At 50.7% G+C, this 27,995-nt stretch overlaps 9 protein-coding genes across 9 annotated transcripts; 3 read left to right on the top strand and 6 right to left on the bottom strand.

The window, feature by feature from the left end:
• Positions 1 to 338: 338 nt before the first annotated feature.
• AKAW2_60017A (uncharacterized protein) lies at positions 339 to 1,382 on the top strand (the record flags this gene model as incomplete). Its single annotated transcript, XM_041692095.1, has 2 exons — positions 339 to 750; positions 805 to 1,382. 2 exons carry the CDS (start codon positions 339 to 341, stop codon positions 1,380 to 1,382), a joined length of 990 nt encoding a protein of 329 aa, XP_041545515.1.
• Positions 1,383 to 2,562: 1,180 nt separating this feature from the next.
• Positions 2,563 to 3,402, top strand: AKAW2_60016A (alpha/beta fold hydrolase; the record flags this gene model as incomplete). The annotated part of the gene is made up of 1 exon (XM_041692094.1): positions 2,563 to 3,402. The coding sequence occupies one exon, from the start codon at positions 2,563 to 2,565 to the stop codon at positions 3,400 to 3,402; it is 840 nt and encodes a 279-aa protein (XP_041545514.1).
• Positions 3,403 to 3,724: 322 nt separating this feature from the next.
• Positions 3,725 to 7,507, bottom strand: AKAW2_60015S (uncharacterized protein; the record flags this gene model as incomplete). The annotated part of the gene is made up of 2 exons (XM_041692093.1): positions 3,725 to 6,471; positions 6,529 to 7,507. The coding sequence occupies 2 exons, from the start codon at positions 7,505 to 7,507 to the stop codon at positions 3,725 to 3,727; spliced, it is 3,726 nt and encodes a 1,241-aa protein (XP_041545513.1).
• Positions 7,508 to 9,068: 1,561 nt separating this feature from the next.
• AKAW2_60014S (uncharacterized protein) lies at positions 9,069 to 9,970 on the bottom strand (the record flags this gene model as incomplete). The annotated part of the gene is made up of 2 exons (XM_041692092.1): positions 9,069 to 9,616; positions 9,709 to 9,970. 2 exons carry the CDS (start codon positions 9,968 to 9,970, stop codon positions 9,069 to 9,071), a joined length of 810 nt encoding a protein of 269 aa, XP_041545512.1.
• A 1,705-nt stretch (positions 9,971 to 11,675) lies between these two features.
• Positions 11,676 to 12,570, bottom strand: AKAW2_60013S (uncharacterized protein; the record flags this gene model as incomplete). The annotated part of the gene is made up of 4 exons (XM_041692091.1): positions 11,676 to 11,871; positions 11,923 to 12,236; positions 12,308 to 12,384; positions 12,444 to 12,570. 4 exons carry the CDS (start codon positions 12,568 to 12,570, stop codon positions 11,676 to 11,678), a joined length of 714 nt encoding a protein of 237 aa, XP_041545511.1.
• Positions 12,571 to 14,285: 1,715 nt separating this feature from the next.
• AKAW2_60012S (uncharacterized protein) lies at positions 14,286 to 14,870 on the bottom strand (the record flags this gene model as incomplete). Its single annotated transcript, XM_041692090.1, has 1 exon — positions 14,286 to 14,870. One exon carries the CDS (start codon positions 14,868 to 14,870, stop codon positions 14,286 to 14,288), a length of 585 nt encoding a protein of 194 aa, XP_041545510.1.
• A 1,126-nt stretch (positions 14,871 to 15,996) lies between these two features.
• On the top strand, positions 15,997 to 17,109 carry AKAW2_60011A (uncharacterized protein; the record flags this gene model as incomplete). The annotated part of the gene is made up of 1 exon (XM_041692088.1): positions 15,997 to 17,109. One exon carries the CDS (start codon positions 15,997 to 15,999, stop codon positions 17,107 to 17,109), a length of 1,113 nt encoding a protein of 370 aa, XP_041545509.1.
• A 1,222-nt stretch (positions 17,110 to 18,331) lies between these two features.
• AKAW2_60010S (uncharacterized protein) lies at positions 18,332 to 19,147 on the bottom strand (the record flags this gene model as incomplete). Its single annotated transcript, XM_041692087.1, has 4 exons — positions 18,332 to 18,532; positions 18,586 to 18,711; positions 18,772 to 18,894; positions 18,971 to 19,147. 4 exons carry the CDS (start codon positions 19,145 to 19,147, stop codon positions 18,332 to 18,334), a joined length of 627 nt encoding a protein of 208 aa, XP_041545508.1.
• Positions 19,148 to 21,096: 1,949 nt separating this feature from the next.
• On the bottom strand, positions 21,097 to 27,805 carry AKAW2_60009S (uncharacterized protein; the record flags this gene model as incomplete). The annotated part of the gene is made up of 11 exons (XM_041692086.1): positions 21,097 to 21,303; positions 21,362 to 22,517; positions 22,575 to 22,616; positions 22,676 to 24,891; positions 24,952 to 25,396; positions 25,447 to 25,978; positions 26,027 to 26,319; positions 26,383 to 26,864; positions 26,917 to 27,145; positions 27,205 to 27,380; positions 27,443 to 27,805. The coding sequence occupies 11 exons, from the start codon at positions 27,803 to 27,805 to the stop codon at positions 21,097 to 21,099; spliced, it is 6,141 nt and encodes a 2,046-aa protein (XP_041545507.1).
• Positions 27,806 to 27,995: the final 190 nt, after the last annotated feature.

The raw sequence follows: 27,995 nt of genomic DNA, 5'->3' as shown, positions 1-27,995 counted from the left end.
AAGAGTTTTACCAAATGCAACAAGATGCGTTATGCCGATTGAACCTCCATCGGCTGACTCCAATCAGCTTGTATGATCGACCCTATCGTAACCAAGGGCTAGTAAGTCAACGCATACATATTGCATGAATTTCCTACTATCACACGTACTTAGCGAGCTACTCAAGCTTACTATCTCCATTGAGTGCGTCAGTAAGGTGTAAACAGCTTCGGTCACCGTTAATAGAAACTCCGACACGCATGTCGTTGTCCAGCTGTGGTGGCTAGATGCCCTATTTAAGCATGACAATGGCAGGGAAGCCAATATGACCGCCATTTTTCAAATTGAATGACAGCATAATGGCCCCTACCGTCTTGATCACAGGTGCAACAGGCTTCATTGGGTCTCGCGTTGCCCTTGAGGTTTTGCAGGCCGGATACCGCGCACGCCTGTCTATCCGACGCCCTGAACAAGCTGAGAAGTTGCGCCGCATATTCAGCAGCCATCTCAGTAATATTGACTTCGTCGTTGTGAGTGACATTACGGTCACCGGATGTTTTGATGAGGCAATTCAGGACGTGCAATATGTTGTACATGTTGCATCACCACTTCCAGATCGAAACAGCGACCTTTTGATTCCTGCAATGCAGGGAACAACATCCATATTGGAGTCTGCTTGCAAAAATTCATCTATCAAAAAGGTCGTTGTCACATCTTCAATATCATCATTTATGCCCCTGGCTGGTCAACCGCACGGGACAGTAATCACCGGTGAGAAAGTTCTGCTTTGGTTCCAAATGGCGGACATCTACTGACCTTCCATAGAGGATACTGGAGTTCCCTATGATGCGAAGCAGGGCATCTCGCCTTTGCTCGACCCGATGGTACAGTACCGCGCGAGTAAGGTAGCCTCCTATCAAGCGATTATCGACTTTGTACAACAGCGCAACCCACCGTTTGATGTGACAACATTTCATCCATCTTGGGTTTATGGTCGAAATCCGGTGCAAGAACCACATGATGATCCGAGTGGAAGTTGCGGAGCGCTGGTACTCACTCTTCTGTCGTCAGCAAAGCCCATCAATGGTCAGTTTCTGGGGGTTCATGTTGATGATGTCGCTGCGGCACACGTCAAGGCATTGGGTGATTCCACACGAGGCTTCCAGTCCTTCTTACTCTCTGCTCCACGCCAGTCATGGAAGGAGGTGAACGAGTTCGTCCGACAACAATACCCCTCCGTTGCCTGGAAGTTGATTCCAGAGGACTGGATGAACTACGCGGTGGACTCGAGTAGAGCTGAGAAAGAGCTCGGTCTCAAATTCAAGTCAATGGAGGATCAAGTGAGAGACACTGTTGATCAGCAGTTGGAGTTTGGGAAGTTGCCGGTTCAATCTGTTCTGTAATTATAAAGCAAATTGTATGAGACAGTAATATCATATAAAATGCCATTTTTGAAAACTATATATGCTGTGGACTGGGGAACTAGTCTCTCCCGCTACTTCGGGTACACATAGGCACCACCAAGCACTGCCTTGGAGTCTCCATCCCTCCTTCGAAAGCAAGGCGGGACGCCCTTTTGCTGAATTGGTGAGATCCGTGTGACCGGGAGTTGCTCAGTGGCAATATCGTAATTCTTGACCTTCAGGTTCTGGTTGAAATAGTCTTCTCCCTACTCTTGGTACTTGACAATGGGCCTTCGCACAATAATGGAGATAGAGTAAATAGGAGGCCAGCCTGCTGTTTTTAGATATCGGTGAGACGAGGGTATTAAATGGACCTGCAATTCACTCCGTTCTTTTGTCTTATATGGGATCTCTCCCTAGCAGATGGCCATTCGATCTATGACACTCCGCCGCCACACGGGCAAGGACTGTGCTGTAAGGGGTGTCGTAAACAGGCATTACGGTATAGCTGAACATCACTATCTGTAGCGATTTGAGAATACGGCAATATTCCCCTACAGCAAATTTTCAGTGATGCCAAAAAGAATATAAGTGCGCTAACGGAAGTACGTGAAGTCCATTCAAGCTCTATAACTGTCTCAGACTTATTTCATTAAAAGCGTCGATCCGAGACGGAGATGCAGCAGCGAGGCCATTATTAACAATATATCGTGTATGTGCCTACCGTACATGACACACCAAAAATTCTATCAATTGTGCGCCTCTTCATGGCGTCCCATGTAGACCCAGACGAGTTGCAGAGGTAGGAGATACGAACTTCATCCATAATTGCTTTTCGGATGCCCTGATTTTCGGACTATATGGATCTAAGGGACGGGCTAGTTGGCACTTGATCGAATGACCAAAATTTGGGCATATCTTTGCGAGACACAAACGTGCAAGGCACCACCATCATACCATAAATAGATACCGGGAGACTGGCTTCGGCTGCTTCAATTATTCTTGCTGCTCCAATTAGTTTGTCCGATGCCGATTCTAAATCAAGGGTCCGATTACAACTGAAGGAACCCGGGGCGGTACCAACATCTACATATTTTAACGCGGAGCGCATCCCTATCAAGTTCAGGCGAGACAAAAAAACAGTACAAACGAAAGAAAGAATTAAAGCAAGTCAGCAACGATGTCCAGCGGAGTCCTTAGCCGACCTGGTGTATCCATCTACTACGAAATCCGCGGTTCCGGTCCACCGCTTCTCATCATCCCAGCGGCCCATGGAACGCACCTAACCCACGAAGACCTCGCCTTGCGGCTATCGTCCCAATATACTGTTATCGGCTTCGATCGGCGAGGCTCCCTCCGCAGTCGCTTCCTCTCTCCACCAACGCGAGAACAGCAACGAACCCTGCTGAAGGACACCGTCGACGACATAGTCGCTCTCATACAGCACCTCTCTCCTGACCAGCCCGTTCTCATCTACAGCATTTCACTTGGTTGCATGCATGCCCTTGAACTGCTCAGCACTCATCCAGACTTGGTCCGAGAGATAATTGTCCATGACCCGTGCATACCATGCCTCCTACCAAAGCAGAGCTATGAGCAGGTCTCTGCAGCATTTCAGTCGACCGTTTCGATATACAAAGCCCATGGTCCAGCTGCCGCCTCGGAGACATTTGTCCCGGTCGTAACGAGCGATGAAGACCGTGCGCTGCTTCGTGACTCGCCCACTCACAAGAAGCTCCTTGCGTTGTCAATTCTCTGTTTCAACTTCCTCTTCGAATATGAGTTACCTGTCCTGCTAGGATACCAAGTGCCCTTCCCTGTGTTGAAGGTCTATCGGGAAAAGATTACTCTCATTAGGGGTGAATTGTCCTCAACTCCGTTGACCACTGAACCGATCACCACCTTAGGTGCCGAGTTAGGCTTACCAGTAAAGATGGTAGCCGGTGGGCATCTGCCATCCGCTACTCATCCCGAGGCCTTCACAGAAGAGTTGTCGAGCATTCTGAGGGAAGCATTGTGAGGTTTTCATGAACATCATCTCCGCTGCCTTTCCGGAGCAGGACACCCGATTCTGTTCTTGTCCAGCCTTATCCTAGGCATATGAGTGCCGTATATAGCAAACTTAATCCCGATTAGCGGGCAATAGAGAACAATCAAATATCGTTAGTCTCCGGACATACCAATGCTAAAGCCACGTGTTGAATTAGAGAAAGAAATATCGTGTCAGCGGGACCAAATACCACTGTGTCGCCGAAGGTAGGAATTCATCAACACCTTTTATTCGCCAGTTGAACGAGGTATGGAAAAACTTGGCATACAACAGAAATACACAGTAAATTATGTCACCAGCGACTACCTTTCCAAAGTCTGGCCATAAAATCTCGCTTGGCCGAGTTTGGATGATTGGATACCAAGCGGACTTTGTTTGCGGTTTCTCGTGTTTTCGGATGGTCGGGACCCATGGTCTCCTCATAGCTGGCAAGAGCGCGCAAGTAAAGCTCCTTTGCCCTGTGGGCTTTGTGCTGATCCAGATACAAGTCTCCTAAGTTAGATACCGCGTCCAGTGTAAGGGAATGATTAGGACCCAGGCTTTTTTCATATCCATCTAGGCATTCTTTGAACATTTTCTCCGCTTCTTTCAGTTGGCCGCGGTCTTGGTGGACGACACCTAGATTGTTCAAAGCACCGAGTGCTGCAGAATGCGTTGGGCTGTGTTTCCGCCATTCGGCCAAGACCAACTTGTAGGTCTCTTCTGCTTCCCGGAGTCTGCCCTGTTCTCGGTATACATTTGCTAAGTTGTTCAGAATAGCAAGCACCGGTCCACTGCGCTTCCCATTGATCTGCTCTTTGGCGGACAGAACGCGTTGAAATAATGATTCTGCCTTATCGAGCTTCCCTCTCTGACAACACAAAACAGCCAGCGTATGGGCCAACTCAAGTGTATAGGTGTGGTCATGACCAAAGGTGCGGTCAAAGCCGTTGAGTGCTCGTTCTTGCATCTGTTCCGCTTCCTGCAGCCTGCCTCGCATATAATAGAGATTTCCAATATGGTGGATAGTATGAAGAGTCGAGGAGTGACAAGCGCCGAGAACCTTCTCTCGTCCAGACAAAACGCGTTGGTACATTTCCTCGGCCGCTTTCAATTTACCCTGAGAGCGATAAATGGTGCCTAGTTGGAATTGCGTGTCGAATACAGACGAGTGGTCTTTCCCAAATACTGTCATCTTTCCAGAAAGGGCTCTCTCACACATTTCTTCAGCTTCCTGCCCTCGGCCTTGCTCAAAATAGACAACACCTATGTTATGGATTGTGTCTAGCGTCGACGTATGATATTCACCAAGAGATCTCTGTTTGCCCCTCAAGGCTTCGTCGTACAGCTCTTCTGCTTCGGGTAACCGGTATTGAGAAAAGTAGATGTTCGCAAGGTTATGCATTGCATCCAGGACCAAAGGACTGCTTGCTGTCGATAAACTTCGGTATCCCGTCAGTGCCTTATAGCACAGCCTTTCGGCCTCGTCCAGTCTCCCCTGAGCATGGTAGATATTTGCAAGGCTCTGAAGCGTATCCAGCGCCTCCAGTTGAGAATCACCAATCTCGGTGCTTTTATATCCGGAAAGCGCGCGCTCAAACATCAGCTCGGCTGATCTCAAATCTCCCCGGTCATGGTACAGCAAGCCCATGTTATGGACGGTCTGGAGAGTGACTCTGTGATCTGGGCCGAACGCCATCTCTCTCCCAGCAAGAGCCATTTGGTACATCTGCTCTGCTCGTTCGTGCCTTCCATGTGTCCAATACAGGCGCCCAATCGCATGAAGTGCCGAAAGTACCTCAGAATTTCGACTCTCTCTTGGCTTGCCTCGTATCAATGGCATGAGTCTGTTTGCGTGATACAGAAGGCGCTGTTGCAACGACCAGTCGTTCGTGTCTAGCGCAAATTGGGCGTTCGAGCCCACTGTGACTGCGAGAATGGTAAAGGTCTCTCTGCTAAGCTCTTCGAGGTCCGAATCGACAGACGGAAGCTCATTCTCACACCAATCTTGTATGACCGGGTGTAAGCAATAACTCCCGTTGCGCGAAGACTGCTGTACCAGCGAGAAGTCCAGCAATATCTGCATCAACTTTGAAAATTGGATCTCGTTTGAGAAAGCTTCTGAAAGCGCTGAGGGTATAATGCGGGATTGCATGGTGCTGTGGAGTAGCTCGTACCATATATCCTCGTGATGAAAGAGCGAAAGAATAAAGAAGGTCTGTGCCGCCAGTGGAGAGTTTTGCTTAACTCCCTCATAAGAAACTCTCCACGCCGTCTGCAGATTTCCGTTTGAATACCCTCGAAGAGGTTGTGCGGCTGCCTGAAGGCTGCACCATTCGCGTTGGTAGTATTCCAAGTATTTGGAGCAGCTCATACCTGTCCGGTGGATATAGGAGCCTGCAAGTGCCAGTGCTAAAGGTAATCCGTGCAAACGCTTAGCTAGTGCTTCGGAGCTTGGGTCGTTTTGGCATCTGCCGTATGTGCTGTCTCTAGGGCCTGGCTCGCCAGTGAGTAGTTGCAAGGCATCCTCAAAGGGAAGCGGCGTGAGTGGGTGAGCGATCATGCCCTCAGCAAGTTGCGGTGATCGAGTTGTGATGATAATCGAGCCATGATCTGCAGTCGGCAGCCAGCTTTTAATGTCAGGAGCTTCTACATCATCGTAGATGAGAAGCCACCCAGCGTTATTTTGCTTCGACAGCCACTTTAGGGCTCTTTTGGCACATAAAGGTGGCCCTCCTTGCATCGAATGGTGGTGCGTACTGTCGGTTGCAGCCATATCTCTGACGCGGACAACGAGGTCTGCAAATGACGCATTCAAGCTAGTCTCATCCTTGCCATGCAGCCAGAAAATTGACGTGAAGTCCTCTTTGTGCATGCGAGCGAAGTGGGCTGCTAGTTGTGTTTTGCCCAGCCCACCCATTCCATGTATCACGACACCTTTGCGCGCCTTCACTTTATTCGGTCGCAGGATCTCCCATAGCTTGCGGAGGTATACATCTCGACCGACAAAGTTGCTTATCGTGGGTACGTCAGTCAGTTGAAATGGTGTGTGGTAATTTTCTAGCCTCCAACTATCAGCGGTCAGATGCTTTATCAGGAGCAAGTTACGTCACTCACCCTGCGAAGTATCTATCGAAGCAGCCATATGATGTTGGGAAACTGGCATTACGGAAAGTAGTTCCTTCGCATAAGCTGCAGCTGTAGCGGCAGCATACCCATGCCATGCGTCATGCTTGTGTGAATCAGCATAGTCACATATGCCACGGATCACCAAACATGGAAGATGGTTAATCAAACCGGCTGCTTCCATCTCAACACAGTACGCCCCAAGCTCCTGCCCTAGCTTGTCACGTACGTGACTGTCTTTGATCACTTGGTTCCCTGATGCAATCAATCCATAATGAACCACTGGCAAGCCATCGCATCGGACAGGCCGTGAAGCCGTCCTCGACTTATCGCAATTTGTACATCCATCGGACCGGATGCCAGCATGATGGTAATCTGCAAGATACAGATGATCTTCCGTGACCGGCCTCGAAAAGACCAAGGCTCCCTGTCCAGTCGTTCTCCTTTCGAATTCGGACAGAAAAGAGACAAACTGACGGTCATGTGACAAATGGTTTGCTTCTACTTTTGAGATCGCATGCAAGAGGGATCTGGGCGGGTTATTCAACATGCCTGTCCGCTGAAAGCCAGCGGCTGTTGCTTTGCCAAAGTCATATTGTACGACACCTCCGTTGTTGTCAGTAGGTCTTGCAACGACTACGTCGCCAAGACGGACATCTGCATTCTTAGTTGGAATGCCTCCGCCAATACCGACTAGGAGGGCGAACTGAATGGAATGGAAAGTTGACAGAAGTTGGGTCGCGACAACTGCTGCAGAGATCGTGCCGCATACTCCGCTAGGCAAGCAGGTTAGGACTATCCTATGACCATATATGCACCCTAGTGTGTAAATATTCGCGTCAGTCGGGCCAGCTGGAAGCTGATCGTGGGTCTCATCCAGAAGGGCTTGGGCAGCCGCCAGCTCCACTGGGAGTGCGCATATCCACGCCACGGTATAATCATTGTGAGAAGGTTTCGGCCCGTATGCCATTATGAGCGTTGGGGAGGTGGTGCTAAGCTTGTTTTCTTGGTGAGGAGAATCATACGTCCCGTTGCTGAGATCATGTGTGTCGCAGCTGGAGCATCCGGCCCATCTTCCTGCCTGACTGCTACCCAATCGCAGCTGTGGCGGGAGACATAGCCACAAGAACCTCTATATTAATACTGGTAAGAGCAGTAGCTATGCCCCCACCAGCTTATCAAAGTCCTCCCGCATGCGAGCAATACATCAATTTGTCTCTTGACAGCTCAAACATGGCCTCCGTACACTATGATATCACCCTTGACTTCCTCCCAGACAACGACGGGGTGATAGATCATGACGGCCCACTAGAGCAGCTCGAGCCCGATGCAACGCTCTGCCATCCGATCTTAAGATCGGCAGGTGATATGATTCCGTTCCTACACTGTACACAGCCTTCCATACGACACCTTTCCTCAGCCAGCTCAGCTCTGAGGTCGACTGAGCAGGTTTTCGGCGTTCATGATCATCTCTTACCGTACCTGACATTGCCCACTTTATATTTTTGTGTTGGTTAACCCCCTTGTATATCATTCTGAATATTGAAAGGTGCTCATCGATTCCGCAGTGCCAGTGTGGTGACGGCCCGAAGGTTTGGGATCGCCAGCCAAGGTGTGTGATCTGTCAACACAGTATATGTGGCTATTGCAAGCCGGCCAAATGATAATAGCTTCCTGTATGGGCAACATGGTTCGTTGGCAAGGTTTCCGCTTTCTTGTTCTTCTTCCAACTGTGTATGCATACAGGGGATCTCCCCATATATGTGAAGCCCGCATTAGGACGGCATCATCAACCTGGTCTCAGGGTCAGGCCTCACACATACCTTGGTCAGTTTTGATGGATGCGTTCAAGAGTTCTCGCTTAGAAGCGTCATTAAACTGACGTTGAGGGTGGCAAATCATTAGACACAATTATTGTAGATTAGTTGGAGGGATTGGCTGCTGTTGACATTCGCATGATGTTCAAGTTTGAGCCTGACAATTCGCTCTTGGGTACAGTCAGGGGTCATTGGTATGGCTGGTACTTCGTAGGAATCCTATGCTTGTTCAATTGGCACTACTCGTCGCGGATTCGTCTTCTCCAAGTCGGGCTTGTTGTGGCGGCATGACTATTCAGCTGCTGTTTTGGTTGCGAGAACTATCAGGGAAGCCCCCGAGGGAGGTCAAGCAGTGCGCATTGGCTGTAGAAGTGTCTCTTTATCTCACTCCTTACACTCCGGGTCGCTCTCTTTATAGTTTGAAGTCTAGCAGATTCAGCGAGGTTTACGCTATGTATTGTACATTATCTGCTCGGAAGCAGTGTATTAAAATTATTTTTACGGTTCTTTGTTGGCCGGACCCCAAATGTACAGGTTCAGCAGGTTGAGCCCGGGGACAGACACGAACTCTTAGGAGTAACGGAAATACATGCAACATCATATGTAGTTGCTGTAACCTCAAATAGCCACCCACATTCCGTTTGCCAGTATCCCTTGCTGTCTTCCCTTCCCACCAAACTCTAACAAGCATTTGCATGTGCGCTCCATGCACAATCACGTGTCCAGCTCATGAAGCGGTATATGGCCAGACAGCTCCTTCGCGCCCATATTCCTCGATCGGTAGGACGTTGACGAGGCCGCCGGCATCTGGTACATGTTTGGTGGGGCATTCTGGAGCTGAAGCCGCTTTCTCCTCTCGTTAAAACCATAGCCCAGCGATGCCAACGCCAGCAGCCCAAGGGGGACGCCGACCCCGGCCCCAACGGCGGTCACGGTCGCCCGGCTGACTTGGTTGCCATCAGCCGCGGTCGGACTGCCGCAGCTTTCATCGGCTGTTGAGGAAGACGAGGTATTGGGCTCGGTGGTAGAGGTCGCAGTCGCGGTGCTGGTGGCGGTGCTAGCAGTGGGGAGGAGGGAGTAGCTGGCCAGATATGCCTTGCCAGCAATGGGCTTGCCAGTGCCCACTGAAACGGGCGAGACACCATTGGCGCATCCGATGGAGTCGGTCCCGTTGGAAATAATCGAGTTGGGGCAATATAATTTGACTCCGTTCACGTCACTGTAGAGGATGAGGGAGCACGCGCTGCTCCACGCGGTGGTGACTGTAATTTTGCGAGTATCTGGTCAGTCGCAAAGAGGAACAGTAGACTAGGTTGAAGCCAAACTATCAGAGTGAGCGAGGTATCTCACGTACTTCCATGACAGACATCGTCGCAGACCGAGGTATCGTTCCAACTTTGGGAGGTACAGGCGCCGCGGCCGAGAACATACGGTTGATGCATGGAGGTGCAGAGGCCATTGCTCAAGCAAATCGAGTTCTTATTGCAGCAGAACGAGACGCCATTGTCGGAGCAAGGCGTGTAATCCTCGGCCACGTTGCCTTCAGGGAAGTAGCAGGTGGTGCCGGACACCAGTCGTTCCAGAAGGACGATCAGCAGCAAATGGTAGAGCCACATGCTGACAGACACCCCCAGCTTTTTCTCTCTTTACCCGGATGGGAACTGATTTCAGGTCGGCGGCGGCGGCAGCAGCAGCAGCTGTGCCATCTCACATTTCAACGACAGAATTAAGAGGGATATGGGCGGGACGAAGGGAGATTTTCATCTGGGGAAATGACTGTCGCTGGGCAGCGCGCCAGCCATGCCCACACGAAAGCCGCTTGAACGGGGGCCGTGCCGAGGCTGGTGGGGGCCAAGATCCCTTTGAAGGGCAAGAGAGGAATTTTCAGGCCTGGACTGGGCAGGCTATCAAGGGCACGCGCGAGCACGCCATCCCAGATAGGCCTGAGGGAGAACCTGGCGAGTCCAACCTGAAGAAGCCTGAGGGACGAGAGAGACATTGGTGAGGCAGCCGGTTGGCGGCGGGCGGGGCGGCCCAGGAATGTCAGCTTGTCGAATGAACCAATCCCTTGCACCCTCGGGTGCTGTACTGTTGAGACTCTGACACATTCGAGGACTGCAGTGGGTTTGAGGGGGGGCCGTGCGAAGAGGTAAGATGAAGCCGAGCCACTAGATACAGACTAACACCCGACGATCCTTCAGGGGCTCCAGTGCTCGGATTCTTCCCGTCGGAACGGGAAAGGGTTCGTTGACTGTTGGAGAGATGTCTAGATCACATGATTATAAATATATATATATATATATGTGTGTGTGTGTGTGTGTAAAAGAATTGCGGTTGGGGTACTACGCGAGGATATTAAACCAAGAGACGAATGTCTTTCCTGATGCGATTGATTGAAAGATGATAAGGTGGTTAACTCGTTGATTCGTTGGGGTTAGTTGAGGGGGCTGACGTGAGATTGCTGCCTGGCAGCCTTAGGATATCACGTGATAAAGAGCCGGGTTATGACGTTATGTAAGCACTACCTTAGGTATAATGTGGTGATATTTCTGAAGGTTCTCAGTGGGGAGTGCCTGGGTGTGGTTTGGGGGGTGGGGGGGGTGAAGCATATATCCTCAGGTTGTGGCTTAGGGAGGTTACAAAAGGTGGTGGCACACACGGGAGAAATCAACCTTGAGCGTGTGGCGGAAATGTCCTGAGGCCTTCGCAAAATCAGCCTTATTGGCATGAAAGGCACCACTGCCGGTGGTAGAGGCAACTAGAATTATGGTATCGAATGTCTCGATTAGAGTCAAATCCAAGGCGTCCAAGGTGCTAAACTTCACTTGAAAGCCTCTGGCACGGCGCTTCAGTCGCCGGTGTAGCCCTTCGGCTAGGGTCCGTGCTGTAGTACCCTGGCTGCAGTAGGATATATGCACCGTGCAGGGTTGCTCTTTGCTGGGAGATTCTGTCACTTTACGCCTCTTGGGGCCTTACTATCAGTGGCAAAGCTAGTCAGAGCCTCGGTGACCCAGGTATTCCCGTTTCTCACCAGAAGGGCTGGAACTGTCTCCGTAGAACCCTTCCGACGCTGCCAGGAATTAACAGGATCATACCGATTTCGACAAATCATGGGATTCGGCTGCTAATTCGGCGCACCACCACGATGCCACACGGGTATGATTGATCCCTACGGCGGTGATAGCCAATAGGGATCTGAATTCAGTCGGTAGCCCTTCGTTGAGGCATGTTCATTGTCGAACTGACTCCAGTCCGAGGATGCAGCCAATGTTCCCACACAAGTAACGCCATGCTGGAGGAAGGACCAACGCACGGCGTAATTCAGCTCGGTTTGGGCGCGGCTCCGCCACCGCAGCTGCTCATAGTCTGGGATTCCTCCAGTTCTCGTATGTCTGCGTACTCAGGCTTTGCACGATAAGCGTCGATGACAAACCCAATGGCATTGACCACCTCGGACAGGGCGTCGAAACGGAACGTGTCGGTAAGGTTCCTCACTCCGATCTCCGCATCCATGTACCTTGTCAGGGTCAGCGAGAGTCAACACCGACCATGAAGAGAATGGCCGTACCATTCAATAAACGGTGTTGCTGTGTACTGAAGTCCGCCTATATCAAAGCCCAGTCGAATTAGAGCTGGGAATTGGTACCACCTGAGGCCGAGTGCATTGAAGCCGGGGTAGTCCGGATGTTGAATGGCAAACAGCCGACGGAGGTCGTCTGGCACCTCGACAAGAGCGGGTGCGTCATTTTCCGCCACGGCAACAATGGGTAGGAGATCCCATGGGGTCTTGGGCCGTGGTGGTGCCCAGCCCAAGTCAATGATGTCTTGGGTTAACTTGACATTACTGGGGTCACCTACAATAGAGCCGTCCTCTAGCTCGTACTGAGGGTTGCGAATCCAGCTTACATTAGCATCAAAGTCATTAGGGAAGGCAACTGGAACGGATAACGTACACCAGCGAAGTTCAGCACTTGCTTGTCCCAAAACATTGGGCCACTGCCATCCACAGAAGTCGGCAGAAACACAAACACTTGAGAAGATGGTTAGATCAGAATAAGATGCGGTGATAATTCTACTGGAATGTCCTACCCGTCGGCTTAATCTGACCACCATTGAAGGCCTTAGTGGCTTCCTCGAGAAGTGCTGTGGCCATACCGACGCCTGTATGAATATGTCGCAGATCACAGAGGCCCAGATCTTGATACCGCGAGCGCATGATACACCTGCGCGAATACTTCCAGGCCAGACGCAGCCCATAACAAGTTCTTCGGCGCTTTGCGTCCAGATCGAAGTCTTGCCCACTCGCTTGTGTTCCTGATCCCACACAATTGTGGTTTTAATTGATCGAGCGATCTCCTCCAGTACTTGTGCGCGCCTTTCTAGGTAACGGTCTTCGGTGTAGATGCCTTCCTGCCACAACTGCCAGAGAAAAGCCACCGCTTCATTCTTCACCACTTCGAGGGGACGATTCTTCCCGACCTTTGGCTCAGCGCTGTGGATGAGACGTCCAGCTTGGCAAGATTATTCCGTACAGCCAGTGGGCGCCAAAATGGGATTCTTCTCAAGGATCCGTTCATATTCCTCGAAGGGGCACCGTATGGATGGTGTTGCACCACTGTCATGACTGATCTCTGTACCAGGTATGTTCTCCCGGGCAAGACAACTGAAGCATAAACTGAAAGCTCGGTCACAAGATTAGAGGGCCAAAAGTTTGGCACGCCTTAGTGCACAGGAAGATGGATCTCTTATAGAAACAGGGAAGATGTGAACTACTAGTGGCTAAACATGGGCCTCAGATGTTGTGAAGCGGACCGCGTAGTTACTCGTGTAGCCAGCATATGCCACAGCTGGCTCAAGATCCAAAAACATGATAATAATTTTTAATTATTGGCGGTGAGGCTTGGTCTAAACTTTGCCGAGGGGAAGCGTCGATATGTCGGCGGTAGATCCACGATTGCATTGAAGGGCCAGTGGCGGGCGTAGTCCCAGTCTTGATATTAATCTTAATATTCCTGCAACCCTTGTTGGCCAATGACTTTAAATCTCAGCGTTATCGGCTTTGGAGCGTATTTCCTTGCTCCTCACCTGGTCAAATATGCTTTGTTCATCCGACACTGCACGTAGGACAGCCAAAAGCAAAGCACACCGCCATTCGAGCAGGAGTGACAATATCTCGAGGTCTGAGTTCTGCGCTCCGTTTCCGAGACATTGCTTGTATGTAGCTAGTCGATTCTGCCTGGTTACTGAATCTCCATCAAGCTAAGTGTCTTGCTCCTAGTCTAGGTACCCCCATAAGGAGGCCCATAATGGCCTGATCACAGAGATAAGCAGGGCAAGAAGGGTAAATCATTAACTACCCACTAGTCGAGAAAATATTAGCAATAGCACATCCATAATATCGGTGGGTGCGCGTCTTGATGTCCTCAGTTTATTATTGTTGATAATTCTTTTTTTGTCTCAGAACAGCAGCTGGTTGTCGTGTTACGTATTTGGGGCTAGTGCCACTTTCTTGCCTCGGTAAAAGTCACCTGATACTTCTCTGATTACTAACATTCATGCCTGAATGCCTGGAGATGGCGCCTCACCATCTTTCCTCATGGTCGAAAGCTTCATTCTTCCTGGCTTGTCTTTTTGGGCCTCCATCATGCAATTGCACCCTATTGAAGCTTCTTTCTTAATTGGATACAGGCCCTTCTCCTAATAACTTCTCCCGAGCTCCGCCGGCAAGAACTACAATCCGTCCGCAGTCTATCGGGCCAACTGGGTCATGGCCAGCTCCGCCAACAGCTCCCCCGATCCTATGGAACCCCCCACTTTCCGCTCGAACTAGGTCTTCAAGTCCACTGTTACTAGGGAATATACATCTCGTACAAGCCCAGCGACCGCTGCGGATTGGTCTCCTGAACAGAAAGTGTCAACATACGCGCCAGTTTATCGACGATGGCTCGCGTCACAACGTCTACCGTCGCCTCGACCTCTTGTTCGGTTGATTGGGACCTGCCTGCAATGGCCCAACGCGGAGAGTATAACGAATGGGCGATGAACCCGGGCAGAGGGATGGACTGGCGTTGAAAGTCCCGCGCGGGTCGTATCCCGACCACCGTGTGGCAGGTCTGGGTACTCTGCCGCCCCCCAGGCAGGGTTTATACGATATTCCAGGATAGAGAATAGAAGGTCTTTCCAGAGGGCCCTGTAGGTGAGCGCGATGGAGAGTCTGAGTTGGTTCTCCACGATCCAACCCACACTGAACACGCTTCCCAGACTGATCGAGGTGGCCGGGTAGCCTCCTGTCATCAGTTGACACGCAAAAGCATGCAGGAAGGTGTTGGTGGCAGCATACTTGGCCTGGCCGCGGTTGGCAATGACTCCCGCTGACGAGGAGCACATGATGAAGGAATCCAGATAAGACCTGGTGGGGCATAGGGTAGAGACGATGTTGATGGTCCCTTGCACCTTGGGGGTGATAACCTTCACGAACCAAATGTGATTCATATCTGACAGCATCGAGTCCTGCATTGTATGCTAGTTGCCTCTCTTCAGCATATGTCCTTGACCCTCCACAATCCCCCTCCCTCAAGTATTATCAGGGTCTGAAGGTAGGCCTGTATGAAAGGAATGGACGCCTGACACTTCAGCATAGCACAGCGGTAATCCAGGATCGACCATTCAGCATCAGTAGCCAGCCGACGATCTGCGGGCCACCCATTACCATGCATCCACCTTTATCAAGCAAGGGGAATAACGGCATTCAAAAGGCCTGCTGCAGAATCTCACCGTGCGGAGCAACTGCCGCAGCCCTGCGGTTGGGCGTAGTGCCCATCTCGCGGGTGCCTTGCCCTCCATGGCCCCGAAGCGCGCCCATAACAACAGCTAGGTAAGTATAGACATAGGGCCGGGCTACGAGTAGTATCAGGACAGTAGGTATGAACGCTGATGAGATAGCTTTAATAGGTTTAGCTGCCTAATCATGTGTTCTAGACCCAGTGGGGCTCGCACATTTACCCTGCCACTTTGGTGTTCACTTTATGAGTAAGCTTTTCTCTAAAGTTATCAGTCGGCGTCAGAGCCGGAACCACTCTACTTTGTCTATGTACATGGGAGGCAGAATTTCCACCACATACGGCTTTAGTATCTGCCATGAGATCAGCAGTCAACCATCTGACGGCTGAATCCAATACGAGTGCGGGTGCGACGTGCGGCATGGCAGGTCATACATTGACCACGGATCCATGACATACAAAGCGCGTTGGTGGAGGGGCTCGGAGATACGGGGAGCAGTGAGAGGTTATCGCCGTCGCCGTGAATCCAGTGCCGCTCAAGCAGTCGCATAAGTGTTGTGATTGGGACCCACCGTCCAGAACTATATCTGGTGTAATTGACCGTTTACCAGAGTTCACTATGACAGATGGGGTCGCTTAAATGGGTAATCCGTAGTATCTTGCTTCATCATTACCAGACTTTTGTTGGTCGGGGTGACCGGAGTTTGCGGATATACCATTCTCGCCTACCGTGGATCTGTCTTCCTTAAATTGATGGACAAAGCACGGAATCAAAATGCTCGACAGATCAGTTAAGGCAGCAGAGAAGAAACAGCTCATTCTCTACGACCAAGCAACTGCCTCAGACCGACCAAAAGAAAAGTATGTCAACCCACAAAGCGGCGGTGATTTATGCCCGGGACAAGCCCCTGGTCGTGGAAAATGTGTCTCGCCCTGTGGCATCGACTGGTGATGCCATTGTCCGCATCCTGGCTGCTGATATTGTCCCCTATATGAGGGAGGTAATCACGAACCAACGCCCATACCCGCTCTCCATCCCCATGACTCCGGGAAACACGGCCATCGCGCGCATCCATGAAGTTGGACCCGACTGTGTCACCCTCAGGCCTGGTCAACTTGTCTTTTGCGACATAACCATTCGCGCGCGCGATAACCCCGCCGTCACCATGCTGTACGGAGTTCATGGAGCAATTCATCCTGCGGCGCAGAAACTCATGGATGGAGTCTGGCGCAACGGAACATATGCTGAATACGCGCGGTTCCCTCTGGAGAATCTGTATCCGCTGGATGAGGAAGTTCTCCTGGGGCGGCTAGGATACAGCATCAGCGACCTCTGTCTCTTGACCGCATATCTGGTCCCCTTTGGCGGGCTGGCCGAGGTGGACGTGAAACCGGGCGAGGTGGTGATCGTGGCCCCAGCTACAGGGCGTTTTGGTGGCGGCGCGGTGGGCGCAGCCCTGGCCATGGGGGCCACGGTCATCGCGGCCGGTCGCAACAGGGCAGCTCTGGAAAAGCTCGAACGCATCCATGGTACACAGCGACTTATCACAGTCCAAATCACCGGGGACGAGGCTACGGATACCCAGTCCTTCAAAACAGCGGTCGGCCAACCGGAGGGGGCACATGTATACCTGGACCTGTCGCCCCCAACCGTTCAGGACTCATCCCTGTTAGTTGCAGGCATTCGTGCGCTGGGATCTTTTGGTCGATGTGTCCTAATGGGCGGTCACTTGGGAACTATGCAGGTGCCTTACGGCGAGATCATGTTCAAGGGCATTCGCATTCAGGGACGATTTATGTACGATCGTCCGCATGTGTTCCGGCTGATTCAAATGGTGCGGTCTGGGTTGCTTCAGTTGGGTGGGAAGGGCGGCGTCACTCACATCGAGGAATTTGGGCTGGATGAAATTGAAGGCGCATTAAATGCGGCAGGAAAATTGAGTGGCTGGGGGGGTCAGGTTGTGTTGAGGCCGTAGACTGCCATCCTGTCTTCTTGTTATGTATGTTCTTGGGTCAATGTCATGTCTCTTTACTCATTGTTCTCCTCGTTTCCCTCTTTACTCTATATGGCATACCACTATCCCGAATCCCCACTCCGCACATACAACTGCGCCAATAATACGACCCGGCGTGGTTTAGAGTGATGCCATAGACCTCCTAGGCGTAGACCAATGGCATGTCTGAATTAAGTATTCCCTATTCCCATCAATAGCAACAGCGAAGAATCTTCGGAAATCTCCAGTCCCGGTGGCTTTGTACCCAGCCATATCTCCGTCGGTGATGTGCATGTGGAAGAATGGCAGACATTCCGAAGGGTTGCATCATGCGTGATGAAATTACAAGACTTCGCTTCTTGCATGAAGGCCATCCAAAAGTGCAGTCTCTGCATCTCCTATACTTCAATCGTCACATTTAGTCCGTGATAGAGGGGAGGTTTTGAGTATAACCCCCTCCTTTTAGCAGGGGATATAGCTCCAAAGTTGGCGGCAGGACACACGGTCACTTCTTCGGCAGACTATGCTTCATCGGTGTGATTCATATGATGATGGGACCGGATATAGGCGCTGATGGATACCGACGAGATATTATCCGCACGAAGCTGATCGGCGACGACATGCTCAATACCCAAGACTGCCTTTGACCCGTGAAAGAGGATTTTGATGAGTCTGCAGTGATTCCCTTCGCTTCCCTAAAAGGCTCATTCTATAGTTTTCGAATGTCTGCTATAATTTCCAATCTACTTCAGATTAAGCACTATAGAATTTGAGTTTCACCTTTCCAAATCCTATTTTTATTGACTCTCCAGACGGGCCTATGGTAAGATTGTAAAGCAATGACCACCCAAATAATAACATTAGAAGCAAGATATAGACCTAAGAGGGCCTCCTTTCTTGTTTTATTCTTTTTTCTTTTTTCCATAGGAGGAGAGAACCACGGGTGTGACTATCTTACGTGTTCTGTACTTCAGGGCGATTCTGCTGCCCCGGGAGTAGTATCGCTAGATTTCGTCTACTTCCAATATATGTAGCCAGCAAAACAATGACCACTCATAAACTTAGTGCCTGAAAGTGCCAGTGAAATTATTATTTTGGTACAAGGTAATTAAAAATTAGAAATATACAGCAGCGGGTTTCGTTGGTGACCATCGAGGTGACCATCCAGCTCTGCGCAATCCTTACAGAAAGTACATGTTTCAATTTACGCAGAGTTTCGCATCATTCTTCGAGCGTGAAGAGAGTTAGTCCTGCGCGATTGAGAGCTAAACTGACTGCCATCGCTGAGATCAAACGCCCAGATAGCCTGGAAGCAATGAGTGTCAACCTGGGCTTTCTGGTTGCTGGCTTGGGCATTGTACGAGCTGTTGGCTGGGAAGAGGCCGATAATATTATAGAAGTAGGCCTGATAACATATTAGTGTGAACTTCCACGGCTCAAAATTCGAGGCAATCTCACGTCCACGGCACTTTCCAGGATGCGAACTTCCGAGGGCACTTTCTCCTTGGTGGTTGAGTCAATCGACTTCAACTCAGTTGCGCTGTCGGAGAAGGCGTCCATGAGCTCAAGGAGCGACTGTACGAACTAGCGGCCAAAGGAATAAGTTATATATTTAGTTTCTATGGGTTAGGCTGATGACCTCACATTTGAGTACCCTTCATATACTGTCTGCTCTTCGGATTGATCAGTGATGATAGGGGTATTGGTCATGAACTCGACGTCCGTGAGGACCACGGTCACCATCGTATCCATTTCCGTATAGACATCCTACACCTCATCAGTAAAACGCATACTTCGAGCTGTGGATCATGACCGTATCTCAGGATACCCAGGGCAAACATACACGCATCGGACCGGCATCGGCGGTGGAGTTAATCTCCAATACGAGATCCTTGGCAGCGAAACCTTGTTGCGCCAATTCATTCAAAGAGTTGGCGATCTCGCTTGAAGTTAAGGAGGCAAAGGCGCAATGGCCATAGAAGCAGAGAGCAATAAGAATAGAAAAAAGTGAGCGATACATGGTAGACAGTAAAGAGTGACTGGAGTAAAATGCCTAAAGTTGTTGATAGGGCGACGGGTGAATAAGTTAAACGAGTGAACGAGAATCGCGTTGCTCTGAAGAGAGTGGCAGAACAACGGCTCTCACTGAAAACAAAATACAAGACGCGTATTGCAGAAAGGACTGGCAAGAAATGGGATAATTTTTCGACACGAGTTAGGGAGAGGGGGCAATCATCTCGTATTTAATCAAAAGTCATGCAGGCGGCCTGAGGGATCAGGCCCGAACAGGAATAGCCGGGATGGCTCGGGCCGAACTTGTCCCGCGCTGCGCCATCACCTGATCTAAAGAAGATTATGTGACTTGGATACGACGCTTGACACAAACATTTGATGGGATATGGCTGTCTTTCTGTATTATATATATCCTATTATCGCGTTGTATCCTACCAACATTATTCAAATATATAGCCAAAACCCAGTCTCTCACACTTCACATGAATCAAACATCTCCCATGTACATCGTTCAGAGAAAAAGATGTACAATTTATATATCTCCGCGGTAATTGAACCAAACATGAACACTAGACAAATGTCTCCCAATTACTCCAAATGATGCTGACCAGATCTCTACAAGCAAGAGACTGGTCCAAAAGAGTTAGACTACAGTATATGCAACAACTATGGTTTTGAAAGCTGCTCTTTGCGGTAGAAAAAGATGCAGATGACGTTGATGGAGAGCATCAACAGCAGACACACCCAAAAATCCGCTTTGCTCAACCCGGCGGTCACCCCTGCCGAGAAATCAGGGAAAACATTGCCTGGCCCCAACTTATCAGGAGCTGTAGCTCGAGCCAGAATGGTGGCTACCGAGCCAACCACTTGCGCTGCCAGGAGGGTGAAGGTGACATGGAAACGAGTCATGGTGTTCAGAAGAATCATTCCAAACCCTAGGTGAATGGATTAATGTTAGTTGAGAAAAGCTCCGACGGACAATAAAGAGAAAGACTCACCAATACCCTGAAGACTATCCAGAACTCCAAGCCACAACCAGAGCGCCCGTCCGAGAATGGCTCCAGCAACTGGTCCACCCGCCCAAGGAATATAGGTGCCAATGTTGGAAGTGGCCCATAGAATCTGCGCCCATCGAGGGGCTCCCAACCCAATAGCAAAGATGGGGATGAACCAGGCATGTCGCTTGGAAAGCACGTGAAATACCCAGAGCGCAGCTGCCCACACCACGACAAAGAAGAGAACGACTAGGAGAATGATCTGCCACACCTTGGCGTGCTTGCTGGACCAGAGGTACAGCCAGTTTCGCCCATACGGTGCTGATAGCCAGTAGTTGGAGATGAACACCATGTAGAAGAACCACTAGAAGAACGTCGGTTAGCTCCCGATATCAAAGGCCGAGTATTATAAAGACAAACAGAAACATACCAGGATGACCCGACGCCGGAAGAGCGAGAGGTAGAAAGTTGGGACCCGACCAGGTGTTTGCCGGTAGTATGCAGGGAGTCCGAAGAATACCAAGGCACCCAACAGCCACAGCACACAAGCCAGGCCGATGCCGACCCCGAGCAACACGTTTGGGTCAGTTATGCTAAGACTGAATCGCGTACTGCCCTCTTGGTTGAGGCTTGCCATCCAGCTACCCCAGTACCATAGGAAACTGATGCATAGCTGCTGGCTACCCTGAATCACCGTTGCTCGGTAAATCCAGGAGCTGAGAGGCGCCCCGCCTAAACACACAAGGGTTAGTTAATGTGGCCGGCAGATGCTGTCCATATACATACCTTCATCTCCAAAGTTCAGGGCGAAAAAGATGGATCCACTAGAAGATGCAAATGAATACAGCCCGGTGCCCACATTCTGTAGCCATGTCTGGCTGGTGCTGTTGCCAAGGGGGCCCGCGATTCCCACGAACAGGAAGGCTAAGCCGTACAACTTGAACACAGTTAGAATGAAGGCCTAGGCAGTGAAGCATACGGAAGCAAGTTCACATACCAGGTAAGGGATGGTTAGCACATAAACTGATGGAACAAGCCGGAAAACCATCCACCAGATGATGGAGGACGCGAGATAAATCGAAGCCAGGATGTACAGCTTTTCTGCCGTCTCTCCGATCTCGCCGTTCAACAGAGTAATCTGATAGGAGTTCAAGGCGAGAATTTGGCCCTGGCATGGTGCTGTTAGTGGTTGATTTGGGCTGCACCTGGGGAAGGTTCATACTCACGATAGCAAGCACGATTGAATACAAGGGCCAGTCGCCCAGCTTGATAAGCATGAAACGCTTCAAGCCTGTAGGAGGAACGTAATCCTTCGGGAGAAGAAATTGCCCTCCGTTTGGATCCTCAGCAGGTCCATTGACTGGAGGGGTAGGTGGTCGACTTGCGTCCTGAGCTTTGAAGCGAAAGATAGATGGGGACGGAGATGGGAGAGGTGATTTTCCCAGTTTGACATCTCGGTACCGGTTGAACCAGTCCTTTTCGCTTTTCTCGATGAATTCCTCAATGCACAACTGGTCCTCAGAGTTTTTGCCGTTCAGGCCAGCAAGCTTCCGTTCAAACTTCGCTGCGTACTCATGATTGGCATCTGTGAAAAACGGATTGACTTTCTGGAGGTTGTAGTCTTGTTTCTCCTTGACGATGTCATGGATGCTAACAAGACTCATCATCGACGGGCTTAGGTTCCTTCGTCCTAGCAGGCCATCGTCCGGTCCGGCGCCGAGGGTGGGGGTACTGGCCCCAGAGTTAGCAAAGGTTGGGGGAGTATTTGGTGCACCGGATGGCGACAGATACGAGGCAAGATGAGGGCTGAAGTCATCTTGGGTTACACTTGTCATGTTCTCGAGATCTTGGTCGTCATTGCCAAGAGTATAAACAATTCGAGGACCTCCGCGGGGGGTGGAGGATATTGGTCTGCGTCTTGGCTCGTTGTCAGTGTCAGAATCATTGAACATGTTGGGGTTCGAAGGCAGATTTGCTGGCAACGAGGCAACATGGCTGTGGCCTGGCCTAGCAACGGCTTGTTTTGCGTCTGCAGTAATGGGCCTGCTGGGGGGACCCGAGTTGTCTGAGCTGCGTGAACGGCTCTGTTCGCGACTGGTATTTGAGCTCGATGAGAACCGAAAGTTGCGAGGTCTATCAGGAACCATTGTACTGACACCGGATACCCTCCAAGAATTGCGATCCTGGCTTTTTGAGTGCTTTGCGTGCTTTATGATGGAGGTAGTTTGTAGAATACCCAAATCCTCGACCCACTGTGCCACGGGGAACCGTTGCTTGCCTGACCGTGCACGCATCATAGCGCGTGTTTCTTGAGATGATCTCAGAGCATCGTTGATGGCCAGCTTGAACTGGTGGATGAGATGTTTCGTTGTCATCGACTCACTTGAATACATTAGCACTCTGCCTCTGCATTTTCATTGGTAGGATGGAGAGGCTTACATTGTGTACCACCATCCTGGCATCTGTCCAAGGCCACCGACCCTACATAATGTACATACGTCAGCATTGATACCGGTAGCAACGTTTGTGTATAGTCATACCGTGATCCCACGCCTAAAGCTCCTTTGCGGCCAAATTCGACAGCCACAAGACCAAACGGTTCATCCCGCGATGGAATCAATGCAAATTCAGCGCCACTGAAGATGAAGGGAGGTAGGGCAGTAAATTCTGGCTTGGAATAGACACGCCCTGGATAGAGTTCCATCAACCGGTTCAGCTTCAAAGCCGCAAACCTCCCATAGAGATCGATGACTGGTCCAATGCACATCAACTGTACCTTCGGGTGAGCATCCAAAACGGAGGGGAAGATGTCCGCGATAAGGTCAACGCCCTTTTGCATGGACCAGCGCCCGACAAAGACAAATAACTGAGCGTCGGGGTCAACCTTCAGCCCTGCCCACTCCTGTGCTTGCTTTTTCAGTGCGCCACGGCTGGCCTCGAACTCTAAATCGATGGTGACCTCCTCGGTCTGTTTGCTCGCATTGCTGTCCCAGTCTGCCAAGTCGGACGGGTCAGGATTAGGCAAGGCTCCAACGCTCTTGAGACCCCAGAAAATAGGATATCTGGCGTACGATCGCTTGCCGTATTTCTTCGAGACACCCACTGCCCCGAATCCGTTCTGGTGTATTTTCAGGTAGTTCGCGGCGCAGTGAAGGAGATTGAACACGTCACCGAACTGGACGTATTTCTTGACTACTGCCTGATCCAGATTGAACACTCGGCAGACCTCTTGTATTTGCTGGGGGTTTCGCATTGGCCACAAGCCTTGAAATTCCGCGTTATGCAGAGACAGGCAGCATGGAATTGTTCGAGGTAGGAGATAGAGTGGAGCTGCTGCACCGTGGTAATCGTTGATATGGTAGAGGTCAATCTGCGGGAACCGCTTGATGGCTTCAGCAATGCATTGGTTCCAGGCCGAGTAGAAAATGGCGGAATTGAGGTCGTCCATCCGGGCAGGATACGGGTCCGACTTCGTTTGGGCTCGAAACACAGGCGCATCCAGCAGGACGTATGTTATATTATGCAGTCGATGGTACTGAACATCAACATGGTATGTTGTCCCAAGGACCGTCACCACCATGGGTTCACGCGGGTCATCCCTAGGGTAGTCCACGCCTCCAACACAGGGAACCACCCATATGAGGTCCTGATGGGTAAGGTTCTTGCCCATTAATTGAGCCATCACACCTAGTCCACCGATTTTTATCTTGATGGCCCAATCTTCAATGTCGTATTCCATGGTGGCAATAAGGACAGTACGTCGTGGGGTGTTAACAATGGCTCCAATGGCGCTTCCAGTGGGAAGGCCTGACGGGCTCACGGAACGCTGAGTCTCTTCCGGGCTGGCTTCCTTTTCGTTAGAAGACCGAGTTATCTTCATAAGGGCCCCCAGAAGCGGTGCAAACGTCGAAGTCTTCTCCGTGACGCCGACTTGATTGAACTTGACCTGGTAAAAAGCCTTGAGGTAAATGAACACTGCCCCGACAGCTGTGGCGACAGGTATGACAGCTAGCAAGATGAAGAGAGCTAGCTGGACCCATCTCGATCCGGTGGGTGTGGCGTAGACCCTCAAATCGCCGTCATTCACCGAAAGCTTAAAAGCTAGATAAGGCGAGGGGGGTGGGATGGTGACGTTGAACACATTGCTTAGAAGCGTGACGGGGGGAACTTGATCCAGGACGTTGTCGCCGTCGATATCCCCATAGACTTGTGTCTGATCGGGCAGGCCGTCTTCATTGATTCCCCAGGCATTGAATGCGACCTGTACGGGCCATTCGCCCATGAAGTGGATCTCCCAATCGCCAGTGACGTTGCTGAGGCTCATCGTGTTGGAGTAGCCAGCGTCGTATCCGAACTGATTAAATTCACCCTCAATAAAGAGGTTGGGAAAGCGACGAGGTGGTTTGTATTGCCATTGGGAGTCTCCATGCTGCCAGTGGTCGCTACTCCCAGTGAGCTTGCTCCAATACTGGGCGATAATGTGCTCTCCATCCCACGCTTGCTTCGCAGTCCCGGTCCAGTTCTTACCCGGGATGGACGTATTGAACCCGGTATATGCCATCCAGGGACTGAAATTAGCCCCGAAGTCGAGCGAGTAGCGCCACATATCTGCACCTGGGGCCTGTGGCCTTACAGACAAGGGTTCCGTTGCAGGGGATGGAGTGTCAAATAGCAGAGTCCGGCTGTAGTTGGCCAGTTGCGGCCACACCATGGGATTGTTCGTCTCTCCGATGCGAAACATGAAGTGATCCACGGACTGCCCATATTACTTAGCATTGTAGCTTTGTGCAGCGGCATAGAGGAAGTGTATACTTACGTTTGTTGATTGGTTTCCCTCTGTAGTAGTCACGTTGCTAACAGTGATCCTGTGGACTCCAGGATAAACGTTGGTCAAATTGACCTGGTAGCCAAAGACGCTAGTGAGAGCACCAGGAAATGTCGCTACTTGTATCTCAGCAAATGAACTGCATGAGACTGAATTCTTGTCAATCCGAGCACTCTCATCATTTAGTGCTTTAGACGTCACCGTCAGCGAGTCTGTAATTTGGCTGCAATTCATCTCCTGGGAGAACTCGAAGCCAATTTGTATGGTCTCCCCATCGTTTCCCTGGGAGATAAACCGCGCATCGTGCCCCGGGCTGAAGCGTGTTATGTATGGCGAAGGCTTCACAAATTTAGCCTTGGGGACAAAGGCTTTAAAGCCCCAGGCCGGCATCGTCAGCTGAGGATAACATCCATTGGGGAGTTCCGATCCTTCGAATCTACTGATGATTAGCGAAGTCAGTTCAACTCTTTGGTGGTAAAACTTTACCCAAGCGTCACAGAGCTGTTAATGAGAGTATATTCGTCAAACGGATAGAACAGGTTCTTCACCGTGGTTCCTGCAGGAAATGGTGAGATCAGGGCATCCTTGCTAGTGCAGTTGAACTGGTGATCGACCGTCTTGTTGTCGTTCGAATACACTAGCCAAACACTCTGGTTACCCTGACCCTGACCATCGAAGTTTTGTAGGTCTGTAAAGCGGGACCTCATCACACTCCACATTCCCGTCTCAGTTGGAGTTCCATTACTGCCGGGAAGGTAGATGTCGAAGGTATGGTTGGACAATTGTTGAAGGTACCAGCCATCATTCAGAACGGGGTAGTTCTGTCGCATCTCAAACATCATTTTGATAAGACCACGAACAGGATGGGAAGGGTCCCGATGATCAAGGCTAACGGAATCATCACCGCATCCAGTCAGGGCGCGGTCGAGCGGGAAGTTGACATATTTCGATGCCCCGAGCTTGTAGCATCCGTGAAGCTGCCATGCTTGAGCAGATGACATGGGGCCGCGACCGAAGACTATAGAGTGTTAGTGAGGAAAAGGGGTTGAGGACGCGAATTACATACTATAATTGTCAGCCTGGTTGTCCAAAATGTAGAAATCCTGTTCCTCGCCCCAGGAGAGAATGGGGATTCCTGGCATGAGTAATGATGCGATGTACAGCCCCAAATTCTGCTTATGGGTACCGTTGGCGATGGCTGGCCACCGAAAAACGTCCTGATTCGTGACACCAAACAGGTGGCGCGGGTCGAACTTTCCAGTGTTGATGTTGATCATGTCGTTAGTCTCCACGAGGCCGTTCCAAGTCTCGATGAAATTTACTGGCGGATCACCTTCGGCGGCGTAGATACCATCCAGGCTAAATATGAGCACATTAGTATGGATGGAAGGAGCTTTTCGGGGGATGAGCGGGACAACTGACCCTAAAAACCGACTCAATCCTCGGTACAGCGTGTAGTGAAACGCAGCCCCGTCCAAGGCGGATTGCGATGTAGGTCTGAGAAAGAGATCCTCGGTGGCCTTGTCCGTCTTGTTCGTCATCAAAAAGGCCTCAGTGATATTGGAGATGGTCTGATTCGTCTGGCGGCCGCGACCAATATACAACGATCCAAAGGCATTCCCTGAGACAATCTCCCCAGGGATGTAGAAGTTGTCTTTACCCACTTGCTGGGCGCAATCACGCACTGACTCGGACCAATCGCCCAGTTGATCCAGGGTCACCTGAAGAGCCTTATCGACGCGGAACCCATCGATGTCAAGCATGGTGATGGTCAGACAGGAGAAGTGTTTGATCTTCGCCAGGACGTCAGGCCGCCATGAGCGCAGACGATCTTGCACAAAGGCAAATTTGGCAATCTGCCCTTCCCATTCAGTGTAGTTTCCAAAAGCAGCTACTTCTCCATACTGAAGTATATAGTCAGTGATAGCCAATGCAATGAATTGGGGAGAGGTCTACTTGGTCGAATTCACTGTCACGGCATGAAGCGCCAAGTGTGGTTGTGGTCAAGCCAGTCCCGTCATCGTCCCAGAATCTTGGATACTCCCAGGGACACTGTGATTCGATTTCATTCCCGGGTTTGAAATCCCAATATTGACGATCGTATTTCCATACGTAGTCGTATTCGCTGGGATTGATCGGCGCGGACCTGTTCAAGTAGCCCTGGAAACCAATAAGATCGCCCATCCTGTTCCCCCGCGGTCAGCATTGTACGCTCCGATATGGGGCACAGGTCATCGCACATACGTCCCAAAGGTGTTATCGAAGAGAACATATATCCCCCTCTGATGGGCCTCGGATATCATTGTGCGCCAGTCGTCGATCGTACCATAGTGATGGTCCATCAGGGTTAGGTCCAGCGGGGAATATCCGTCGGCACCCCAGGGAAAGTTAATGTACGGCGTTCCGGCGAGATAAATACCCTAGCAAAGGCAATCAAGTCAGTCTCTGAAGTTCTGTCACCTATGCGAGGCAGCAAGCTCACCTTAATTCCCATGCCCTGAAGGTAATCGAACGTATCGACCAAGCCAAGAACATCTCCGCCATGACGGAATTGATTGGAAGTCAGTATGTGTTCCCACTGTGTGCCATTCGCATCATCGTTGCTGGGATCGCCGTTGACAAATCTATCGAGGAATATCGTGTAGAAAGGGAAACGCCAGTTATCCGGAGAAGGAGTGTATGAGTGACCATCCCACTGACCCGAGTAGTCGAGAGGGTTCGTAGCGGTTTCATTTTGGTTCAAATTCCAATCTACCTCTTCAGGGAGATGTGGCAGAGATTGTGCAATGCGGCTCAATAATGCTATAGTGAAAAGATAACGATAGATAACAATGAACAGCTTCATTCTGCACAAGTGAATGCCACTATAGTGACATCCACCAAGCGCGCTGGGGGGGCCTCAACTGCAGAAAGAAAAAAGAGGAAGTCAAACAAGCAGTAACAACAACAGGACAGTGCATGCCCAGAAAGAAAGAATATCCCATGAACCCAGAGACTGCAGAGATTCATAGGGTATCACTGATGGGCAGGGAAAG

Source organism: Aspergillus luchuensis, chromosome 6 (genome assembly GCF_016861625.1).
Source record: "Aspergillus luchuensis IFO 4308 DNA, chromosome 6, nearly complete sequence".
NCBI classification, from domain to species: Eukaryota; Fungi; Ascomycota; class Eurotiomycetes; order Eurotiales; family Aspergillaceae; genus Aspergillus; species Aspergillus luchuensis.
The sequence above is the reverse complement of the archived record's forward strand: the minus strand, read 5'-3'. Positions and strand labels throughout refer to the sequence as shown.